Source organism: Sander lucioperca, chromosome 6, assembly GCF_008315115.2.
Source record: "Sander lucioperca isolate FBNREF2018 chromosome 6, SLUC_FBN_1.2, whole genome shotgun sequence".
Taxonomy (NCBI): domain Eukaryota; kingdom Metazoa; phylum Chordata; class Actinopteri; order Perciformes; family Percidae; genus Sander; species Sander lucioperca.
In genome coordinates, this window is record NC_050178.1 from 11589416 (window position 1) to 11614746 (window position 25331).

Here is a 25331-nt window from a genome sequence, read left to right on the forward strand (position 1 = left end):
CTTGATATGTACAGTATGAAAGTGAGTGTTTGTAGTTTACTAAATATTGGAATACCTTACAGCCTCATTCATGGAAACTAAGTATATCGAAAAACACAGTCTGTAAGGGTTTTCTGCAGTCATCTGATCCTGGATCTGTGCCTCTGGCAGTCTGCATTCATTTTCCCTTTCCTGCCTGGGTTGGACCTTTCTATAGTCACAGAGTGCTTCCCTAACTATTAAAGCTTCACGCGTTTTCTGCCCCACTAAAGCTCATCTGCACAAAAATTGGGTTTTGGCTTCTTTGCTCTGGTTCTCTGCAGTCGCTGCTGGGATTACAATTTAGTGAGGCCACCACTTGGGGTCAGTCCTTCATGAGCTATTGCTCTGCAAGGAGAGATGTTGTTTTCTTGCCTCTGAATAACACACACACACACACACACACACACACACACACACACACACACACACACACACACATAGACACTCACTCACTCACTCACTCACTCACTCACTCACTCTCTCCCACATAGTTATACACTAATCACTTTAAAATGCTTTCGGAATTTTCATAATTCAAAATGGCTGAAGGAAGAGCCATAATGAAAAGCACCCACTCCATTAGACCCTGCTATGTGTTGCTGTTACCCAGACATACAGAGCACACACAGGGAGCCTGTGCAGCTCACACACATCTGAGGTCAGTGTGGAAAGGTCAGTGAAAAACTTACCTAAACACCAAACCCACCTCCACCAGCATCCTGAGCCACGTGAATAATGGACCATTACAGCAGCTCCCCAGGGAGTATGAATCATCCCTGTATCATGTCTGTGTGTGGTCGGCTGAAGTCTGGGTGTGCAGCTTTTATACCCCCCAGTGCATAATACTCAGCCCCAGGTGGGAAATGCGATACTGTTTTGGCTCACAGTATTATATTTTTTTTTAAATGTGAATCACATGGTACCTTTTAATCCATCATTTATATCTGTTTGTTTGAAGTTGGTACAAAAATGTCAGATTATCTGCTTTAAGTATGCTAATGATGTCATAAAGTTCATAATAACAACAAATCTGCATTACCCTTGACAGCAAGCAGAGTCAGTTCAAGTTCAGTGTTTAAGTGTCCTATCAATCATATTGATATTTTTAGTGTGGCTACGATCAAAACAAAACAAAGCACAAGGACAAAACACCATAATACCTGAACAACAGAGTATTCCAGACTATCAGGCTGGAATACTCTGGATGAAGTGTGCATCAGCTGTATTGTGGCTACATCTGTGGGGGGGGGGAATTTCCTGTCTGAGGCTGATGGAGACTGTACATTAATTTTCCAGTCCAATAATCAGACAAGTCCATTTTTTTGGGGCCTTGCGGAGATGGGGCGGCTGACTGAACTCCCAGACGCAGTCACTGATGCATCTCAGACCCATTTACTACACTGATATACCACTGCTCTGTGATGAAGCCCATGCCTATTTGCCTAGCTATGGTCAAGCTCAATACAGATCAAAATTAGGCACCTGAAAGATCAGAGATGTGCAGAAGCAAAGCTCGGTTGGCTTTTTCATCTGTATTCCTTTTTGACTGAATGGTGCTTAAACAGACATAAATCACTGAACACAGTGTTTTTCTATGATGCAGTCTCTGAAATAATTCCCTACATTGTACCATTAAATCAAATCCACTGTAGTAGAGAAATGTCTGTTCTTTCTCTGCTTCAAAGGCTTCACTTGTTTATTTATTTTTCTAAATGCCAAGCGGTGCCTTCTTTATTACACAGTTACAGAGCATGTACACTAAACTGTAGGCATAGGAGGCACAGCTTTGACTCATTGTGCCTCCTGCTGGAAATTTAATGTCATGACACCACATGGAAACTAGCTGTGTGACAGCAACTCAGTTCAAATTCATCCAGGTTAACTGTATTATTTTATCTCCTGTAAGATTAATTAAAGTTTTGTATTTAGGTATAGTTTTACCTGCTCACAGTGTATGTTTTCTTATTGATTATGGACTAGTCCCATCTAAAAATAACTATTGAGGCTGGAAGATGCATTATATGTCTGCCCTTTCAACATAGCCCCTTAGGTCCAGTTAGGGGAGATCTTAATAATACATTTTAGACAATATTGTGTTTGGGAAAAGTCCTTTCCTTTATCAGTATGACTCCTGTGCAGAAAGCGAGGTCCATGACGAAATGGTTTTCCACGTTTCGGTGAGGAAGACGTTACTGGCGTGCACAGATTCCCGACCTCAATCTCATCCAACACCTTTGAGATGAACTGGAACAACAAAGTTTGAAAGAGCCGGGTCTTATCACCCAACGTCAGCGCCCAATCTCACTAATGCTCTTGTGGATTAATGGGAGCAAATCGACGCAGCCAGGTTCCCAAATCTTGTAGAATACCTTCCTAGTAGAGTAGAGACTGTTGTATAGTTTCATATTAATACCCATGTTTATTAATGAGATTTACAACAATGCAAATGGGTGTCATACTTTCAGCTATGCATCATAATTTGACAGTTTTTTTTTTTTTTCTTCACTTTGGCTACTTGCTTGTTATGATGACCTATTAATGTTTCAGCTGCCAATTAACGCTACATTTAAAAAAAAAAAAAAAAAAAATCTATCAAGAAGGACCCTTAGAGATCTTGAGAGTTTATGCCTCTGTCCTTTATACCCTCCAATACTTTTAAATGCATTTTTAGACTCCCATATTGCAGCACAGCTTCCTGCATCAGAAGCAGACATCACCGATAGATCAATAGCCACTACAGTAAAGGTCAGATCATGAAAAGGGTTTCTTGCCCGGTAACCTATAAGGTTCTCATGGTGCTTTGACCACCCACAGATGGGTTGAATCTCTATTTTAACAGTTTGTAAATAACCCAACAGGCAACAAGCAAACGTGCAAAGGATGTTTCTGACGCAAGCCATTTGGTTATCGGTGTAGGACAGCTGTTTGTGTGCAGTACAAACATGACTTCAAGGCTTTTCAGATGACAGCTTGTTTAGCAGCTCTGTGGCCTGGCTGAGATACACAGGAGACGAGAGCAACACAGTTCTCTTTTCCCCCCCACCGTAAACTATTTGTATCATTCATCATTATGGGCAAAGATATAAGCATGCCCAGTTTTTGTTTTGCTATTAGAAAATAAAGTTTTGAAGTAACCAATAGGTAGTCAACCAAATGTTTTATGGTTTTTGTGCGCAAAACAAAAAGGGCAACAGGCAAAGACGCATAGCTCTTTTTCAGATGATGAACAGAGTGACAAAAGATGGAGGCAGACACAACAATCTTTTTATCAAACTAGCATCTCATTCTGTGAAAGAGATTTTGAGGAATGCCTGTATGTCGGGTATACACTGTGACAGCAAAACAGTTGTTTCATTTCAATAAAGTGTTAAACCACAGTTAAATTCCATTTGACTCTGTATTTATATTACAAAATGTGGCCCGATGTGGAAACACAGAGAGAGCCTCACACTTGTAATACATCATACGCGTCAATACGTTCTCATGTTTTATATTTTAACTATTATTTATTAACTATTATTAACTAATAATTATTTTGACAGTGCTAATGTCCCTCCTTTCTGGCATCAACCAAAAGTCACTCTCTCACCTCCAAATAGTTCAGAATGCAGCTGCTACGCTTCTTAACAGACAACATCACATCGCTTTCTGTTGTTATATTGTCTTCTGAGAAACCGGCTTTTGATTTGTCTGTCAAAGCAAAAACTAAGCTCTAAACTCTGTTTTTTAAAGGTGTTTTATAAATAAAGTTGTTATTATTATTATTATTATTATTATTATTATTATTATTATGTGCTTTTGTCATGTCCTGCTTCTTTGCTTTATCTGCATTGTAATGGATCCCCTGCAGGATGAAATGAGTACAGATTCATGTCGCTAGGTCATGTACAATCTTTTGCCACTAGTCTACATTTTGAACCAAAATAATTCCAGCTTGATTTAACGGTAGACTGCACCAATTGAGGCCTAAGACGTGGACAGGGTGTGGGACCTCCTTGGTCCACAGACCTCCTGGTTAGTTTACAGAACTGAGATCTGGTGAGATCATCCCTGGGAGACTGTTCCACTGCTAATGAGAGGGGGGAGGTTTTCCAAGGCTACTCATGCCTCACTGGAGGTCCTCATGTCATCTGTGGCTTTGCGGTTTGTGCTCGCAGTGATTCAGGCCTTACCTTGGACGAAGTTTTTCCAGCTATTTTTATTTTTATTTGAGGACATTCATCGTGGTAATCTCTTTAATGTAAATGAAATTCTGATTCCAGAAAGGTTTAGTTGTGTGTGCTTTTATTGGGCTTTTACATTTGTTGTCCTGTTAAAGGTCTGTTTAAAACCCTGACAATCACTCTAAAGACTCACTTGAGAAAGCACTTAGACTAATTTAAGTCACTAAACTATGTCTCACAGCATTTGTCAAGTATGAGATGGACCTTTTACACAGGAGTCAGTGAATATCCTATAAACCGTAAGCACCATTCAGCACTCATCACAAGATGAGCCCTTTATTATCTGCCCAATTCCTATGGCTTAACTGGAAGAGTTTCCTACAACAGACAATAAGCAACATCCCTTTGGAATACTGCCTTGCAAATTATGGTAGCCTACTTTATAATATTTTTAAGTTATTTGATCTAGTATAGTGATGTATAGGAGTCCATCTCATTAACACCACCCTCACAACAACCTCCTACTTGTAGTAGGCCCAGTGACAGGTAGCACACTGTATCTAAGAATATAGCTAAGTTTATTGGCTACATTAATACTACACCATACATTATAGCTACTGTGCTGTAATACAGTTCACTAGCTTGCTATATGTAATATGCATCATCTTGCTTAAACAAGTTTTCCAGCAATTTACCATTCCACTTCCATAAAATCTCACAAGAGATCGTTATGAGGAGAATTATGCTCAAAATTTGAAGCAGCAGAGGAAGAGATGACCTGACTTTTAGTGAGCTCAATGGTTCAAGCTCCGAAACGGCATCCTCATTAGTACCCCACACCTTCAGTTTGTAATGCAGGCTCTCTCTTTAAAAGTTTGAGTCTGACGACCAAGCCAGTTAACCCTGATGACGTATTTGGGGTTATCTTGTCAAACTGTAAAGCTCCCCCTCGAGCCACAAAATATAGAGAATAGACTTTTTTTCTTTTCTTCACAGCGATCCCTATTGTATCGCCACTGTCGTTGTGGTGCGGACTTCGCCATCCACTGGCGTTGGAACGATTTAGTTATCATTATAGTTATCGTTCTTGGTGTGGACGGTCCTTTACAGTAGGCTATGAGGAGTAAACTAAACTTCATGTGCAAAATTGGTGAAATGCCCCTTTAGCTATATCTCTCTCCATCATAACGTTCTCTTGTGAGTCCCCCAACTTTATGGAAGTGGAATGGTAAATTGTAGGCTCTTGGTTGATATAATAGTTTTATATGGTTGGTATCTGGCAATTGGGTTAGACAATTGCTAACTTCTAGCCTATGCCGTTCTCCTCTAATTTGGAAAAAGAAAAAAACGGCACACATAACGTTTTGGGTGAGAGATTTGCTAAAATAATAGTCCATACACAAATAAGTACATCCATCACTAAGTAAACGTAACATCGGGCTACTTACTTATTTAGGAGTAATCCGATCATCATCAGTAACGTTTTACACCAGAGTAATGGTGGTTACCATGGTTACCGCTCAGTCCGAGAGCCGTTGGCCATCATCTCGCAGAGGAACATCAGGGTCTCTGGTCTCGTCATCCCTGCTGCTCTTTTCCTTCTTCTTTTTTTGGGAAAGGGGGGTGTTGCCTGTCCTGAACGCGGACTGCTTCTTTCTGCTCGCTGAATGGGAGAAAACGGGGTCTTTGCTGACGGAGGATATGAATTTGAATCGTATTATTAGCAGCACACGGATAATTCAAGGAAGTTGTGTTCGAATCAGTCACAAATGAGCGGTCGTGTTTTGATCGGGAAAGTGCCTCCTCTGCAGTCGATGCCAAGAGCTAAAAGGACTTTACTTTTTACGCCAAGGTAACGTTAACGTTATAGCTGATATTTCATTCATTACGGGGTTCCCTGACACATTGAACAACTTTCCCGACATTTTTAAGTTGTGAATTTTGTTTATTTACACTCTAATATATCTATGGTTGTTTATCTGACTGTGAGCTAATAACTTTAGATTTATTCGTTGGCTTTAAAGTATGAGCTGGCGTTTGACTAACGGTAAAGTTAACGTTACAGTAAGTTATTTTACCATGTGTCGATACTCTTGAGTAACGTTAGCCTAGAGGATGAATCGGCTGCTTTCACTACATTTTTTTTGTAGCCTACTTGCATAATGAAATGAAAACACTGAAAAGTGCAGGAACGAATGTTGACAATGATTTGGCACGAGGAATTCTAACATCTGTGGAAACATTTTATTCTTGGAGGACACGGCCGTGCTGCTAACGTTACCACAGCTATCTGCAGCGGCTGTCTTCACCACTTACTCAGCCATAGGCATGCACCCCAGGAGCTTTGTCTTTGCTGTCCTTTATGCAGAAAAAAGACAGTGCCAGAAGTAAACTGCAAGATGCATTCTTCTTAAGTTATTGTGTGCTATTTCTACTGGTTTTATAGCTACAATATGGTAGGCAGAGCCTAGCAGTTCAAGCTCTAAATCTCCATAGAATGTCATGTGTGCTTGTGTTCATCTACAGTATCTTTGCAGTGTAATGTATTACATTTTGGAAGCAACTTGCTGTGTGTGTGTGTGTGTGTGTGTGTGTGTGTGTGTGTGTGAGAGAGAGAGAGATGCTGTAAGATCCAGGTCTGGACAATGATTGTAATGTCCCCACCCTGCTCCACTGCACCAGTCATCCCTCGGTCTTTTTAAATCCAAACATGTTCACAGCAACTCAAATAATAGCACGGACACACAAATCAGAGAGACGCTGGAGTTGTGCCACAGAAAACAAAAAAAGTGAATTGCCACCCTATGTATGAAGTATGCACTTTGCTGGTGTACTCCCACCCTCCCCCCTGTCTAGATCTCACCCCTGAGAGCAGACACTTTTGGCTTGTAATATCAACAGCCCACAGGCCCTCCTTCCTCTTCTTAGGCTGACATCCCTGTGGGGTTATTCATGGCCTTTCTGTTGCCCCTGACAGAGGTGGTATTGTTCAAACATACCACAAACATCTGGGCTTAATGTAAATCAAAATTATTCTTCTTACTGATGGTATGTGAACACATTTTAAAATTCTCAAATCAAACATTAATCTTCGGTCTTTCCCTGTTCATGTCAAACTCCGCCTCTGAGGTCATGTATCTAGGGCCACAAATCACTTCACCCAAATGTTGCTTTTGTGCATCAGAATGCTTAAAACCAAAGTGTCAGGGTAAGCTTCTTCTTTGTTTTACAACTGTGACTACAACTCAGCCACAGCCATGTGATTAAATCCATTTCTGAACGTGTATGGGCCATTTTTGTCTCGCTGTGTTTTTCTATGCAATTCCGTGTTCTATGCCTCTGCTAATTGCAGACTGCAGAGCCACAAAGATAATTTTCAGCTTAGTGAGGAAAGCAAAAATAACTATTTCAGCTCAGGCAGTGACTCCGCTTCAATGGGTCTTAATAATTTACCTTTTCCACTGAGCCACATTTTTGTGCGCCAACATAAATTCGATTGCCACCTGTGGTTGCCAGTAGTAATGATGGGGAACGTAATTATACAAATCTGAGTTGGACTCGCATTTAGCTCTCTGGAGATATCATTTTTAAATTCAACATGGCATTATTTCTCTTTTTAAAGCTCATCAAAAAATGTTTTCCTCTTCAATTTTAAACTCCCCTCTGACTCTGAATTGTTTTATCCTCATGTGATGTCTTGGTTGACTGAGAGGCTACACCTCTTGTTGAACTCCACACAGTGATCTGCATTTTAAATGTATTCAAATATCATGTATCTAGAGACCTGATGGCCAGTGAGCCGTTTCTTTAGGCTGTGCTTGTCTTCCTCACACGAGAGGCCAGTCTGGCACCATCTGTTTCAGGGCGACGCAGGATTTCATCGTGGGGTGGAGGGAAAGGTCAGGGAGGGGTTAGAAGCATGTCACTCTGATTTCCCTTCATCCTGCTTCTTTAGAGCATACCAGACTGCTTTCTTAAACACTGAGCTGTCAGCCGCCATACATTTTTATACAGCGTGATTTATCAGCATATCCTGTGAAGTTTCCCTTGAAGAACAGTTAAAGATTGCAGTGTGTTGGCCCCTGTTTAAAAACGGCTAGCTTTGCTGTCATTGGGATTTATTAAATTATGGCTAAACTTGTATATATATTTTTGTAAGTAAAATGGTCAGTTTGGACAGTTCATTTAAAAAAAAAAAAAAAAAAAAGAATCTTAAAATGAAATGTCCAAACTGACCATTTTATTGCAACTGCTAGTTATGCAGCTATGAGTTCCCAAAATAAGCTTTAGTGGTTTGCTAAAAGCTTCATTCATTCCCCTTTGTAAAGTTTGTGAATGGTAAATTGTATTGGCTGAAGAAAGTTCCAAACACATGCATGGATTAGATTGAGCCACAGATTCTGGATTCTTCAAAATTAATGAAAAAGTTTACAACCTCTGGCGCCGTAATCAAAGCTATATACAAATACCAGAAAATGATTTAAAAACGTTTTGGAGCAAATACATGGCAGCGACAATAAGGGATAATGAACTCCTACTTTATTTCATTAAAACTGAAAGCTCCGCTGTTGAAGCTTTGGTCACCATATGGTCTGGATGTTCAGATGGATTAGTTGAATCAAAGCAGCTGCAGCCATGTTGGAATTACCTGCTAGTCTGAGCATTTGGCCACCTCCGGAGACAGCTTACTGCAGACAGATGGACATATCGCTGTTGCTGCCAGCCGTTTCTCCCTACTCCCTGCTTTATCTACGTTGTACATTGATTCATATGTTTGCCATTTACTTGATAATGGCATTTTTGTTAAGCGGTCATGCCGTCTTGTTTCAGTTGGGATGAGAGCAGCTCCATCAGCAGTGGGCTCAGCGACGGTGAGGGCGATGGCTCGGAGAACCTCAGTTCAGAGGAGTTCAACGTCAGCTCCTCCCTTAACTCCCTCCCGACCACACCCCTGGGATCCAGACGCAACTCTTCTGCTATGGTGAGCTGAAATACTCTACCTAACTATCTGTGACAGTGTTTGGCTTTCATTTTATCTTGCTTTTTTTTTGTGAAAGCAGTGCTAAAGTTTGCCACCCAGGCCTTTTTACTTAATTTTTTCAATGCTTCACTCTGTGATTTGCTTTGTATTGTGTGTTAAATGCAGGTTCTTTGTTTTGACAAGGCCACAAACAAAAAGGCACCACAGACCTCACATCAGTCTTTAAATTGAAACCGAAGAGCATCTCGATCTTTAAAACTGCAAAAGAATCTCTGTTCTCTCTTATTGTTACTTCACTTGGATGTTTGACCTGCACTGTGCAGAATGATGTATGTGCAGAGTTTCACACTAGGAGGCAGTTTTGAGGTTTATCTGAAGGTGGAACATTTCTCTGTGCTCACCTTAAACTTTAAGACATGCATTTAAGGGTACGATTTAGTGACAAATATTTATAATTTTTCAATAATGGAGAAGAAGTAGATGTCATTTCAAGAAGTTTCAACAAGGTAAATGAACTTTTTTTTCTTCAAATAATGTAAAATGTTAAAATATGTCTGGACGGAATCTTTAAATTTGATCAAACTTGTTTCATGTTCACCTTCGGTAAGTGGTAGTGGTTTCTACCTTTTACACAGATAAACATTTCGTCTTTTTGCTTACTTACAGAATGCTCACGAGGGAGGAATGAACATTAGTGCTCCTCAATGAGCCATCTGTCGCTCTATATTACATTAATAGGGTGCCAAGAAGCAGCATGCCCAAATTTGTTCTCAGTGCCACCTCCTCAACGCCCCACATGATAGTTTTTCTATTACAGTGGAGTTGTCTTACATTACAAAAAATAAAGGCTCAAGCTCTCCTCTATTCTTACATTTTCTGTAATATTCTTTGTGTTAATTCTTCTCTAAAAGTGTTAAATCCATAAACACGTTTTTTTTCTTATTCTTTTTTTCCCCTCCTTTGTCTTCCTCTAAGGTTTTTTTTAATCTGCTTGGGGCATAGCAGTCTATGTCTCCCTTCTTCCCACTGGAATGCAGCTGAGATGAAACAAAGATTACAGAGAACATTCAATTCCTTAGATAACACAGACCCTGTCTGATGGTTACCCACACTGTGCCTCTTCCCTTCTCCTCTCTCTGCAGCTCCGCACTGATGCAGAGAAGCGTTCCCTGGTGGAAAGTGGACTTTCTTGGTACAGCGAGGATGGCAAAACCGTCCACAAGCTTGATAGTTGCAGCTACGACACGGGGAGTCTCAAGACGGAGACCCCAAGCAAGTGGAGAAAGAAGCCTCCAAGCCTTAGTGACGATACAGGGTGTAAAGGAGAACTGAGGAAGCCTCAAAGCTTGGGTCATCCAGGAAGTTTCAAGAAGGGTCGTAATCCTCCTATAGGCGTGACCTCCCCCATAACCCATACTTCTCAGAGCACGTTAAAAGTTGCAGGTGAGATCTAATAGTATATTCTCACTTTTCATCTCTGTCTCTTTTTATCAGCCTCTTCTCTTCTCTACTATTCCTCTCCTTTATCTCTTCCAACTTCTAAATCTATGTCATCCATTATCTCTTTCTATGCTGTATCCAAATGTAAAAAACAGACATTTTTTGTTTGTAGAGCAGCCAAGGCAGATATCTGCTTAGTGTCAAGATGAATACAGAAGTGTCCCCCTTAGCGGAAGCAAGGTTTTGATTTGTGGAAAAAAAAAAAAAATGTTTAAAAGCTGCAGCTTAAAGCCCAGAACCATGTTTTGGCAATTATCTAAAAGCCGGTTACTGTACATGTCTGCAGAGACACTGTGTCTGCCATCGGCAGCAACTAAATTTATTTAATCTCCGACAAAACATGCCATGATTAAATGATAGGTTAAAATTGAGTTCCAATACCAAGATTTCTTGGCCTTTCTTTTTAATTTCCTCAGCTAAAGCTAAAATTAAGCTTCAAACACAAGCGATTAACATTAGACCGGATTGTATGTATGTTGGCTGCAGTTTTGCAGGGGAAAAAAAAAGAGTTCTTTATCCTTTAATCTCCACATGTTTGCCAGATCTGTTCTTTCACTTTAATGATCCATACAGATTAGATTTTGATTGATTATATCACTTGGATATATCTTTATGATATGGTAAAAAAAAAAAAAAAGTAAGACCCTTTTTAGTATCAGTTCGTAGGTCACATTTGACGTCCTGGACACATAAATGCTCTCTAAGCACAGTAAATACAGATGTTTCTTGCTAATATTTTATCTCAGCTGTAGTGGCTGGAAGGATATGTACATTTTCTTTTATGTGAAGGTGTCTAGTTAAAGAGAAATGATGTATGATGGTGCTGGTTATCCATTTTGGTTCCAGTTATTTGAGTGGGGTTGTTTTCATTTTTGTTAGCCCCAAATTACTGGTTCTACTGGCCCATCAACCCATTCAGTCTGTCCATCCATTTATCATCTATCCTTCTGTTTTTGAGTCAGGTCATGGTGGCAACCGGACAAACCGAGCAGACCAAACATTCTTGCTGCTTTCATTTAAAGACATGTAATTGTTATTTAAATTGCCATAATGGTGTTATTCAACTATACAATATCTTTCTTTATGTAGCACCTAAAAGTGAGAAGCCACTGGATAAATCCAGGATTTCCCTCAAAACTGCTGGTCTACAACGGTCTCGTTCAGACGCTGGCAGGGATCATCACGGAGAGCACCGCAAGCCCCCGTCAGGTTTAGTTAAACCCACAGCTGGAGCCTCCTTTGGCTACAAGAAACAACCAACGGCCACCGGTACCGCCACTGTTATGACAGCAGGGGGCACCACCATCTCCAGTGGCTCTGCTACTGTGGGGAAAACCCCCAAGTCCTCTGGTATCCCTGTTAAGCCTGTGGCAGGAGGTACACCGTCGGGTCGAAAGAACAGTTTTGATGCCAGCAGTGAGCAGAGCTTCTTGGGGCCCAACGCCCGAAACAGTATTCAGTACCGCAGCCTGCCTCGACCGGCGAAATCGAGCACACTCAGTGTGATCGGTCGCCCTGCACCTCGGCCTGTCAGCGGTACCATTGACCCCAGTCTGTTGAGTTTGAAACCTGTGCCCATGGCCTCCACAGGCCCCAAGATTAAAGAGCCCAGCAGCTGCGGCAGTAAGATGTCTAACAGAACGAGCACAGGCCCGGTGAACATGACAGACCGAGAGAAGGAGAAGGAGAGAGCCAAAGCCAAGGCTGTGGGTGCCGACGTAGACTGTGGTTCTCTGAAAGGAGAGACTCAGTCCACAGGAGAGTCCACTGTGAAACTGCACGGCCTGAGACGGACCGGCAGCAGCAAATACCCTGAACTGTCATCACCCACCACACCAAGGTGTCTCATTTAAGTATTACTTTAAAGGGTTGGTTTACCAAAATTACACACAAAAAAACTAAGATATTTCTGACCTCTAGTGGCATCTAGAGATCTTACTTTTCCATAATTTGTATTCTCTAGTTGTATCTAGCTATGCAGGTACAGAAATGTTGGTTTTATATGCTCAGGATCTCTGCTTCATCCTAATACACCACCACGATAGACCTACAGGATTCAAAAAAATCACATTTTGAAAAATTCAATAGCAATATCTCTTTCCACAAACAGTGTCTTAGTTACTCTACAATCCACAGACCTCACTATAAACCGTTTAGACTCTACACCTTTGAGTAATTTTACAGTAATAGGAACAATGTTTTTATGGGTTAATGTTGCTGTTGAAATTTAGAGGCAGAATTCTCAAAACCTTGGCAAATACAACCACTACTATCTGCCTGGCTATAAATGGCTGAACGTAGAGAAGTTAGAAAATGAACTGAAGTGAATACACATCATCCGCCGAGTTTCTATATTTCATCATCTTTTTTTTATGACTGATCCCTAGGATGCTGAACACTAAGTCTCTGGGTCGTCCAACCAGCTTGGCTCACATGGACAAGATGAACTTCAACAGTCTTGACTCCTGTGTGACCATCCACGACCTCCCGCCCAAAGTCCCCCCGTATTCCAAGCTGCAGGACTTGGCTGGTTCCCACACCTCATCCCGCCTCACCCCCAGCCCAGCGCCTGTGCTCCACATCAATTCCCCCAGCTCCTACACCAGTGAAAGCCTGAGTCTGAGCGGATCACCGCTGCTCTACCCCAAGCTGTCTGGCATGCACCGCAGCATGGAGTCTCTGCCCCTCCAGATGAGCGTGGCTTCCAGTGCGAGGTTTGTCAGAACTGAGATGCATGACAAGGAAGAGAGAGGTACGGGAACCTGGGGAGCCGGAAGCAGGACATCCCTCAACCTCACAGATAGGTATGTCTCATCTCGAGAAATATCTAGCATTGAGGTATCAGAGGTGTAAATAGAAAGACAATTGAAAGAAAATTAGTTATTTGAGTAAAAAGCCTTTCAATGCCACATTTTCCTATCAACCAATACTAGAAGAAGTCTGCATTTATCCCAGCATCTGAACAAAATGTCCAGTAGGCAGTTGGACCACTGTTTCAGTGTGAAGACATCCAACATTGGGCTATAAGTTTCTTGGCAGCAGACATACCAGCCCACCATATTGTATGTGCCTTTTCCGGGAACAGAAAGTCTGAGTTGTCATTTAGAAGATGGAGGGCTGGATCTATCAGAACATTTCAAGGTGCCTGTCTGTCAAGGTGGAGATGGTCTGAAGTATTTCCTGCCAAAAAATGTTTACTTTAAGCCAATCCCACGCTGTGTTAATGAAAGTGCCCAGTGTGCCATATGGGACAGATGGACAAAATGTATTAGAAGATAAACCCTTGATATGTCTTATCCGGGTGTTATGCAGGTCCTATGACAAAACTTAAGATGAATAAATTAATGATAGTGTTTATGTAAGGCTCTGAGAAGAATTATTCACTATGTTTATCCTCTACGAATAATGTTTTTATTCTCTTCTTTACAGCTTGCAAACAGACAGAAATACCTTGCCGAAGAAAGGATTAGAGTACGTCCAAGCATCTATTTGAAAGCTCACATTGTGCTATATCTTCATTGTTTGGAGTTAAAATGACTTTTCTTTTCTCAGACGCTATGACTCAAGCCTGTCAGACAGTGACGGCAAACCTGGAAGGCGCCACTCCCACACCATAGTCAGCATGACAGAGAGCGATAGCCCCCCTCAGCTGCCTTCTCCCACCCGCCCTCTCCACCCCTCCTCCGGCAAGGCTCCCCTCACCAACGTGGGTGAGTCTGCTCCATTGCTCCATTTGGCTGCCAAGTTCTAAAAACACTCACTGTTTGAGCTTTGTAACTAATGAGGTCTTTGATAAGCCATCCATCTTATTATTAAGGACAGGGATATTAAGTTCATACGGAGAGGAAAGTCCGGCATAGTTTTACAGTTAAGAGATGTTGACACAAGTTGTCAATAAATGGATCCAGTCATGCCTGAACCATCAAGTGATGGCAAATTATTATGGTGTCAGATTTCAATATGCTGAATATTACTATGTCGCATCAGCACTTATTCAAGATAGGATAAGAAAAGAAAAGGACTTGAGTTAAAGTCTGAAATATGCTGGAGATGGAGGGTCATGTCAGGCTATTTTTATCTCTTTGACTGTTGTGGAACCGTGGTGACCGTGGTGTTGCCTTTCTCTGAGTCGTCAGAATAAGGGTGCTATACCTAGATTGTGTGTGTGTGTGTGTGTGTGTGTGTGTGTGTGTGTGTGTCAGAGATGTTCACAAGTCATTTTTTGCAAGTCCAAGTCAAGTCTCAAGTCTTTGAGGGGCAAGTTCAAGTCAAGTCTCAAGTCTTTTGCCATGAGTCCAAGTCCAGTCTCAAGTCTCTGGCCATCTGATCTGTCCCTAACACTGTATTGTTAAATCTTATGAATTCAAAGCATGTCCTGTAGCTGTCACATCATATGGATACAACTATAAAGATACAATTTGCATGTTCCCAGCATTAGCACAACACTTTGCAATGGTTAGCTTGTTACCTGTGATATGTGCTAAATGTAATGTCTCTTTCACTCAAAAAAATGTCGAAGTGGAAATCAAGAGAATAGTGGCAGCACCACACCAGTTACAGAACAACATGCATCTCAGTGTCAGTCCAAATTACACACAATAAGCAGTTTGAACTCACTGATGTAATGCCATTTATTTTCTAAATGTTAGTACGCTCAGTGAAACTGAGTCCAGCGCGAGGGAGACCCGACTCAGAGGAGGAGAGGTTAGTGAGGCCAGCGTCTCCACAGCAGGTGACAGTGCGCACGGATCCGCTGCGCCATGCATGGATGAAATAATGAAATAGTAAATAGGACTACAGTAACAGAAATATGTGCAGAATTAAGACAGTCAAGACTGCCCAGTGTTTGGTGGACCGGGTACACCTTGTTCACTTAATATCTTACAAATCATCCACGGGATCAATTACGCATCACATGAGTTTTCCCACCCAACACAGCGTTTATTTCTGGGGAGATGGATCCGTGCGTCCCACCTCCTGTGCACCATGGATTTCTTAGCCTCAGCGACTACTAACTATAAAGATACTATTTGCCTTTTCCCAGCATTAGCACAACACTTTGTGATGGTTAGCTTATTACCTGTGACGATATATGCTAAATGTAACGTCTCTTTCACATTAGTGTGTGAGTGACTGACCTATTTGGATGTGTTTGAGACGCCTGATGAAGTCCGACGACGTTGATCCGGCATCATTTATCTTGGTGCCACACACCTTGCGTGTAGCTGCTCGCTTATTGCCACTGTTTACCAAGTTATTGAAAGCAAAACTAATGACAAAAGGCACAACTCCAGGAGGACTTGGTGCCGCCATCTGCAATGCATTTTTTGATATGTACCGCACACATAGGCACATGCGTTACGTTGCACATTATGGCAAAGGGCAGGGGACATACAGCTCGTCATACGTTTCCCCGTATATGCGCCAATAAAAGAAAATAAAAATACATTAATACATTTAGATTTAAAAAGCAATAATTGTATGAAAACAGGTTGTTGACGAGTCTCGAAGCTCGAGTCCAAGTCAAGTCTGAAGTCTTTTGGGTCGAGTCGCAAGTCAAGTCTGAAGTCAGCTGTTTGTGCGACTTAAGTGCGACTCCAGTCCGAGTCTCAGACTCAAGTCCCCATCTCTGGTGTGTGTGTGTGTGCTTCTCTACTTCTCTACAGAACTGCGTCCTACAGTTTTATCTGTGTCACTTACTGTCTTTCCAAACATCTCTCTTTTATGTCTATAGTTGCCCCAATTACTAGTGGCAGCCCGAGGATATCTCGCTCTAACAGCATAGGCCCACCTAGTGAGTCAGCCTGCGATCTCTATGGATCCTCCCCCCTGGGCAGCAGTATGTCCCTGGCTGACCGGCCAAAAAGCATGATGCGGTGCGGGTCTTTCCGTGAACCCGGAGATGATGGTAAGCCTGCTCGATCAGCCGGCCCCTCTGCAGGGGAGTCGCCCTGCATTGCCTCAAATGAAACAAAGCTGTCCGCTCCTACAGCACACATACTATTAATCAAAATGTCAGAACAGGAGTCTTGGTGCCTTCATTTTACATTAATAGTAAGTTATGTAAGGAGTTATAGGCACTAGCTGTGGTCCAAATGTAAACAAAACAGGAGACCTTCCACCAATAATTTGTTGTCATGCTGTCACTCTCAGATAATTTGCAGGCGTTTTTATACACACTCGACCACTAGCTCCAAGTTCTTAATGTATTTCAATGCGATAACGAAGGCTTACATCAAACTCTTATGTGCCTGTTATTGATATGTTTTAATTGTGTGACTGAGTGTGATATATTTCATTGCCTTAAGGGTTGTCATTAGTAACAGCGATTTAATTTATGCATCGCTTTAGTTATTTATTTGCGACATCACGGATTACTAGCATTTCTTAAGTACTTGGGCAACCTAGTAAATCGCCTTAAATAAAAGTTACTTTTAATATTAAGTCAAATCTCCACCTTGTCTGTTTCAGTGCATGGCTCCGTGCTCTCTTTGGCGTCCAATGCTTCATCCAACTATTCCTCGGTGAGTAGATACAGTCATATGTACAGTCCAATCCTACTTTACTTTTGCTGGAGTTTAATGCTTTGTGACTACCGTTTACACACTGTCCTGTGTCTTCAAGAAGCAAAGCGATCATTTAGGAAAGCTTGTACAGCATAGAATCGTTGTTTCCAATACAGGAAAATTGCTTTATTCATAATGATTCATGGACTTTTGGACTTTTTTAGCATGCAGGGGAACCTTGCATGCATTATATTAAGTGACCTTACAGTCTTCCCTAGTTGGTTATAAACCTCTTAGTGACCTTGTATTGCATTCTGTGACTGGGAAATTATTCGGTACCTATTTCAACTGTGTATTCCAACATAGCCGTCTCCATAAAACTTCAGTGATGTCCCTTTTACTGTGGATAAGTAGTTTTGGTAACTGCCCCTGAAGTTAACGCTCTACCCTATCCTTCTTTATTGTTCATTTGCTTTCACAATGCCTACTTTAGAATGAGGAGAGGATACAAGGGGAGGTAAGGCCAACGTGCCATGACTCTTCAACTCACATTGTGCCTTTTCTCTGCATCATCTGTCAGTCCTTTCCTGTTGAAACAGGTCCATTCACCAGATGATGTTAACAGTGCTCAGTGAAGTCTGTGACCACAGATCTCTTAACTCAGGATCTCATAACTCATTTCTTTTAGTTTTATCCCTGATACTCTTTATCCATCAGCACCACCTGCTAACATTTAGTAAAGACATTCTCAGACCTCATACAATTCCCAGTGCATGAGAAAAGTGCTCAAATCCACTGTCATCCCTTGATTAAACATTTTCTATGGTTTGGAGTGTATTTACCCATTGTCATGTCGGTGTCTTTCATATTTGGTTGTTTGCATATTCTTTATTTAGCTAACCAAACAAAACAACACATTCAGTTGCGGCATTATCATAATCAAAACTTTATTAACACTTCTGGCCTTTTGTCCAAGATATTGTATACTATATTGTCCATACTACTGGGGCTTACTTTTCAATTTGTCCACAGCAAATCCGCAAGTTAAGGCGAGAGCTGGAGTCTTCCCAGGAAAAGGTTGCCGACTTGACCATGCAGCTTAGTGCCAATGTATGTATGATATATATGTTTTTTTTTAAGATTCCCTTTTGGCATCTTTTGGTAAGCTAATTTGTTTGTGTGTTGGATGCATGCCAGAACTTTTATCAGAATATGATCAATTCAAAACGTAGATGACACCTCCTCTAAGTCATTGGTTGTGTCTGAAATCGCATACTCTGCACTACATACTCAATATGGATACTATCGTTCAACATACTTTTGTGTAACTAAACAGTAGTGTGTATCTTTTCGGACACACTAAGCTGTCATTTTCAGCGTCACTTCCTGAGAACCTCCTTGCCGTTGGAGACGCGTAACCATGGTAACCCCTGCCAATCTCAGCTTTAGCGGCAATGCCAGATAATGCTTAAATTACTGAAATAAGTAAATAACTAGACTAACAGTTGTTTCAATATGCAGAAATGTAAATTAGAGCGTTATTGACGTTCCAGAGCTGCCTTGGTTGCTGTCCGTTTGTCTGTTATAAACGTTTACTGTAACGTCGTTACTACGCATTGCATTGTGGGATACTTATGCCGGCGTAGTGTCCAGTGTTTGCCCACTGTAGTATTTCATCGGAAATAGTATGCAATTCACATACTATTGGTTTCATACTAAGATTTCGGACATACTAAAAAATCTCAACTGTTTTAGCCTACTAAATAGCATGTTAGTATGGAATGTCGGACCCAACCATTGAGTTTGTACCCCACAACTAACTGAGATACAGAAACCCCTTTTTACAGGTGCATCTAATATCTGCCCTGCATTTTGTGTGAGGGTGAGATGTGGGGAAGATATGGTGTGAATCCCCGCTCACTTCAATAAAGAGGATCACTTAGATGACTCTGGATGTTGAGGCATTCCTCTGGCCTCGGTCTGACTTGCAGGGAGGACAATCAGTCGCAACATATCTAGGATCTACCAACCTACCCAACACAAGCTTTTTTGAATTATATTTTTGAGCATTTTATGCCTTTATTTGATAGCTGACTGAGAGTAGGATGATGACCGTAAATGAAGGGAAAGCAACATACAAAAAAAGGTCCCCAGTTGCGGTTTATGGTTAGCTCCCTAACCACTAGACAACTTTGGTCTTACTGCAGACATGCCATATTTCCAGTTCTCCTTCTGCCACTCACATCTTTCCACTGTTGCTATAATCCTTCAGCTCTGCGATCTTGATAGACACCCTTTTAACCTTAACCGTTAACTTGCTTTTAACTGATTGAACCAGCTGAAAGAAATTGGGCGCCTGCTTCTTCTCACCCTGCAGCTTCTAAATGCTTGAGTCTGGCTTTTTCCATCACACTCAACTTTTACTTTAACACCACCTCACCACTGATCCTGATCTAATAGACAACCAGTATGAACTACAGTCTCCTATTGCACATTTAACCCACTGCCGTTGCTGAACTATCAACTAACCTGGGTATTTTGAACATACTAAGTCAGTGTTTCTCAAATGGGGGTCCGTGTACCCCTAGGGTACTTTGGAGTACTGCAGGGGGTACGTGAGATTCCTTTTTGAAATGTTAATTTCAAATATATCAGTCATGCATAATTCACAAAATTAATTTAAAATTTTAAACATTTGAAGGAACATTTAAGTGTGTTTCAGTTACAAGCTTGTTAAGTAAATCAGACACTAATGGTGCAGAGCGGTAATGTACCTCTTTATATAGCCTTTTTTTTCTACCAAAAATGCTTTGCACACACTTTTGGCTAAAAAAATATTTCAAAGGGGGGTACATTATTGAAAAAAGTTTGAGAACCACTGTACTAAGTGACTGTTTATGTTTTTACTATATAATAAGTTTGATCCCACGCCTAACGCCACTGTCCCTCTCTTTTACGTTCTTGGACGTATTGACTGCTGGACTCGCTGCTTGCCCCTGCCTGCCTCCCGCTGACCCGCACCTTTGGATGCTGGGTGTAGCAGCTAGGCCAGGTTTGTTGGACTGTTGCTTCCAGAGAGCTCTCTGCATGATTGTGAGTGGACGTCAAGCTGACGAGTTGCTGTCATCCGACCTCTCTGTTGGGCTCGTTGCGTGGAACAGCTGACCTCATCACCAACCTTGAAGCATGTTGACATGTTGGCAACTAATTATTAATTTTCTTTCAATGATCTATTAATCTGTTGACTATTATTTCAATTCAATTCATTTAGTGTCTGAAATGTCAGAACCAAGCTGGTGTCTTTATATCACTTGTTTTGTCTGACCAACAGTTTTTTTACAGTCATTTTACAATCATACTCTATCTGAGGATCTGCTGCGAAAAACAGCACATTTGGCATATTTGCTTTATAAATTCCTCAAACGATTATCAAAATGATTATCTATTCTTTTTTTGTAAATGATAAATTAATTTACCAACTATTTTTCTCAGCACCAATTTCTGACAATTCCTGATAGTTTTCTTAGATTTAAAGGCTAAAAAGACACCACAAATATGAACCTTTGGGATACAACTTATAGACATTAGAGAGAAATGCAGTTAAACAAACTGGACATAGGACTTTCAGGTGATTTAACACACTTTAAAGCCGCCACGTGGAGGTATGCTGCTGATAGGAAAAGGTGAATAGCTGATTGCATTTTCTATTGAGTTGTTAAGACTGTGACAACCCCCTGAAAGGCTTGCTTTTACTAGGTCAATAACATCATTCAAACAGATTCAACGACTACAGTGTAAAGAAATACCATAGCAAGTTACCTACAAAAAGAAATAATGAAGGGAATGAATGGCTGGCCATATTTAACAAAAGAAGGGAATACACCCAGACCCACCACATAATGTGCTTTCAGACCTAGAAACTATCAAACCAAAATAGGAAACTAAACCCAAAAAAAATAAAGCAGCTAAAAGAGGACTATCTGAACCATCATTCCAACAAACCATCATGTAGAATTTGTCTTTATTTCTTAACATATTCATTACGATGGTGTCAGCCATGGCTTTTAGAAGATTTCTAATCGTTCTCTCCATCATCAGGCAGAAATAGTGCGAGACATCCTAGCCTAAATGTTAAACATGCTACTTGAGGTTGACCAGGTTTTTCCCTCAGCGCAGCATCGCTTTCCTCCCTCACCACCATTACCCTAACGTCCTCTTTCATCTCTGACATCATCCACAGCTGTCCACTACTCCATCCCCTCCCTCCTCTGCCAGCAGAAGGAGAAAGCCATTTGCTTGTGAGGTTGCAGACCGATTCCATGCAGCCAGTGACTCATACCTGTCTGCTGTCTCAACCCCCCCACTCTCTCTCTCTCTCTCTCTCTCTGCCTCCTTCTACCTCTGTGTCTTCCTTTTAAAGGCTAATCTGGTAGCGGCATTTGAGCAGAGTTTGGCGCTGATGACGGCACGCCTGCAGACCCTGTCGGTCTCCTCGGAGCAAAAGGTATCTATCATGATGCCATTGACTGTTCCTGTGACATGTGTGGCAGTTTGCATTTATTATTTAACTGTGACACTTAAGGAAACAAGCCATGAATATCATTCTAAAGAAATAGTGTCACTACATACTGTACACAACAAATACATGATGATGATGATGATGAAACATTAGACTGATCATGGTTGAACTGCTTTATGTTAGATCCCGTCAGTGAAAGAGAAGCTACCAGAGGACATAGTTGTCCTGGAAATGAGTTGTGGGTCAAAGGTTCGTATAGCAGGATTTCCATTTTGTCATCAGCCATTGAACACAACCCCGTCATCCGTGTTTGAAGCAGATAGACATTACACAATCCTCGGTTTAGAAGAATGTTGGTTCAGTTACCAGACTGTAAGCTAGTATGAACACATGTTGATATTTTCCTTTTTCAGGACTCTGAGCTCACTGAGCTGAAGGATACCATCGAGGTTCTGAGGGTCAAAAACACAGAGGCCCAAGAAATAATTCAGGGGGCCCTCAGTAATCCGGACATCACACCTAAAGGTACAGAATGTGCCGGGGATGTACAAAAACCAGACACATGCAAAGTCTTTTAAAAAGCTTCCCCTCCCGATATTCAGTATGCTCTTTTTTTTTTTTTCCTCCTGGAATGTAGAACTGCTGATCAAACGCCAGAACTCCTCAGAAAGCATCTCCAGCCTCACCAGTAACACCAGCCACACCAGCCACTCCAGCCACTCTAGTCTGGGTAGTCTCAAAGAGCAGGAGGCCAAGAAGAAGAAGAAAAAGGGCTGGGTGAGAGAGCGCACACAGGCAGAATCTAGAGGTCCCACTGATTAGAAATACTGTTCTGATTTTACAGTGGTTTATGAATCAGATGTTTTCTTCAGTTCATTAGAGAAAGGGGTGAAAGCTATTGAATTGAACCATTCAGCTTGTCTGGGTTTGTAATTGGTCAGGTTATCTCATCAATGTCAAATTCATCAAACTTTGAGCACATTTAGTGATAGTTGTTCTTATCAAATTTCAAGATTTAAGATACAAGGATTTATTTGCTCATAGTGTACAATGTGTGCAGTGAAATGCAGGGTGCTAAAAAGGCTAGTGTGAAATAAAGAATAACAGGTAAAATACAAATTTGAAAAATATCTGATAAAGGATTACAAATTATAAATACGTTTTAAAATGATAGTTATATTGGCCTAGTGTGTAGATGAGCTGTGGCGCTATTATCAGTTTTTATTGTTTATTTGATCTGATATATGTTATATTTGATCCCAAAAAATAATAGAAGTCAGTCAGCTGCTCTATTTTGTTTTCCTGCATGCGTGTGCGTGTGTGTCATTCTCGTCCTATCTTGTTCCAAATCTGTTATTAAGTATGACTCTGGTCTCTCCCTCATGCTGCCCTGCTTTTTTATTTTAGGTCTTTGAGGTAAGTGATGTTGCTACGGTAAATAAACCCTGAACCCCCTCCCCTTCTCCAGTCTGCATGCACTTTATGAGACATACTTGTGAAACCTTTGGAAACGTTCTGTTGTCTGTGTCTTTCTTGATTTACTTTGAATCACTTTGTACAGTGTTTGATCATATTAAACTGTTAAAGGTATATGAGAGAGAGAGAGTCAACGCAAAGTGCTTTTAAGAATTGCTTGTTAATTGTAATGTTATTTATTTCAGTCTCATATTTCTTCTCTGTACAGTTACGCAGCTCCTTTAACAAGGCCTTTAGTAAGAAGGGCTCTAAGCCGTCAGGGCCGTATGCTGACATTGAGGAAATTTCCACCCCAGAATCCTCTGCACCTTCCTCCCCCAAAGTTCACCATGGTGGAAACAACCCTCCATTGTCAATGAAATCATCAGCCTCTACATCATCATCAGGGTAAACTTCTCCCTGCAATAATCTCTTAAACTAGAAAGTTCAGTAAATGCCAACATATCGTGTTATAACATAATACGTTAGCTATCATTGTCAAAAATGGATGTGGATACACAGTAGATCATTACAAGACTATGCTGTCTGCACATATATGTTGCTGTATTTGTGTTTAATTTTAAGATAATTTGATAGTGGTTCTAATACAGCTGTGTCTATGGTGGTCCTTAAGTTAGCATTTAAAAATGATGTGTCTAGCTGTCAGTCTGATGATCTTTGCTACCTTCGCACATCTCTAATGTTGTCCTCTTTGAATTGAATATCTCCAGACTCTGTGAAGGAGATGAGGTGGGGGATGATAAGGTTGTAACAGAACTGCGTACAGAGCTGTGGGAGAAGGAGCGCAAACTGACAGACATCCGCCTGGAGGCTCTGAGCTCTGCCCATCAGCTGGAGCAGCTGCAGGAGGCCATGACCAACATGCAGGTATGTGTGATATGTTCCTTTGATATTTTATGTGTTTTTCTTTTACTCCCTTTTTTTTCTTGATAAACTTGCTTTTGGAGTTTACCTGTGGACTAGATAGAATGCCAGACGTGTGTGTGTTGTGTAAGATGAACTTTTCTATGTACATGATAGGTACGATTGGTAGGTATGTACTGTATGTATGTATGTATGTATGTATGTATGTATGTATTGCTATGGACCATTTTTTGTGTGTCCTGAATAAAGAATATGATGATGATATGTATGAATGTAATCTCTAACTTCCCTCTTTTATTGTTTGGTCTTGTGGCAGGTTATGTGTTTAAATTTAGTTATGCCAGTTTCTCCAATATAAGAAACATTTTTAGCATGCACTCAGAAAAACATCACTAAAGCTGTATTATGGAAGTGGCACTGCGATTTAAGAAAATTCCTGTAACACTTGTGATGTTTGTCTGTAGTCGACAGTGGAGAACCTGAAGGCTGAGAATGACCATCTGAAGACGGGTGGTCTGTCTCCCTGTCCATCTCCAGGACCCTCCAGCTCTGTCTCCCAGTCCTCGGGTCTAACTGCTCTGGGAAGTTTATCACCTCGACAGTCCGTAGCCATGCACATGCCCAAAAGCTACAGCAGAGGGCTGAGTGAGGGGGGAAGCTCAGGTACAGTTTAGTCTCTGACCTGTTGACAATGTGGAGTCAGAATGGTGACGCCACTGTGCTCGACAAGTAGGCATAGCACTTAGATTAGTATTTACACACATGTAATGGAAAATGGATTCATTCATTCATTGTGAATACCATCTGGTTTGTTCTTGAAACTACAGTATGAATGGAAAATACGTAATGGTTGGATTGCTTTCTTATACCACATTTACAGCACTTAATAATTTTGTTATGCTTTATGTGCAAATGTGTGTAATGTAGGTATTTGTAGTTTGTACTTTACTCCTGGCCTGTAAATCATCTCATTTATATACTGTACATGTGCACCATGTACAAGCAAAAAATATATTATAACATAGTTATAATATGCTATTTTTCCAATACCAATTATTAATAATTTTATTTAGGGTATGAAAATGAAATGCCAAATCATATAATTAAAATAAAACCTGCTTGTATTTTAAAGGTCAGATGGCCATATAAAATAAGTTTATATATATATATATATATATAGCATTGCTCCTTGCTTCTAAATTCCTTTATCCCTCACAGTTTACTAATTTGTGCACATGAATTTATCACTACAACCTGCTAAGCAATGTTTTTGGTTCAGCATTCTGTACAATATTATATTT

General features: G+C 40.9%; 1 protein-coding gene across 17 annotated transcripts in view; it reads left to right on the plus strand.

Moving 5' to 3' along the window:
- The window catches only part of nav1b (neuron navigator 1b), a 75614-nt gene that overhangs the window by 40918 nt on the left and 9365 nt on the right, over window positions 1-25331 (plus strand). For 5 of the 17 annotated variants that reach the window (XM_036001876.1, XM_036001875.1, XM_036001878.1 and 2 more), the window contains 19 exons: window positions 9015-9165; window positions 10308-10608; window positions 11755-12505; window positions 13053-13469; window positions 14095-14136; window positions 14218-14375; window positions 16400-16573; window positions 17137-17189; window positions 17665-17688; window positions 18204-18281; window positions 20215-20223; window positions 21592-21675; window positions 21874-21939; window positions 22104-22215; window positions 22328-22467; window positions 23098-23106; window positions 23375-23553; window positions 23877-24033; window positions 24495-24693. In XM_036001876.1, coding sequence (XP_035857769.1) covers window positions 9015-9165; window positions 10308-10608; window positions 11755-12505; window positions 13053-13469; window positions 14095-14136; window positions 14218-14375; window positions 16400-16573; window positions 17137-17189; window positions 17665-17688; window positions 18204-18281; window positions 20215-20223; window positions 21592-21675; window positions 21874-21939; window positions 22104-22215; window positions 22328-22467; window positions 23098-23106; window positions 23375-23553; window positions 23877-24033; window positions 24495-24693 — 3104 coding nt within the window. The remainder of the gene's footprint in view (window positions 1-9014; window positions 9166-10307; window positions 10609-11754; window positions 12506-13052; window positions 13470-14094; window positions 14137-14217; window positions 14376-16399; window positions 16574-17136; window positions 17190-17664; window positions 17689-18203; window positions 18282-20214; window positions 20224-21591; window positions 21676-21873; window positions 21940-22103; window positions 22216-22327; window positions 22468-23097; window positions 23107-23374; window positions 23554-23876; window positions 24034-24494; window positions 24694-25331) is intronic. The other 12 variants (XM_036001884.1, XM_036001885.1, XM_036001891.1 and 9 more) reach the window with 9 other exon arrangements.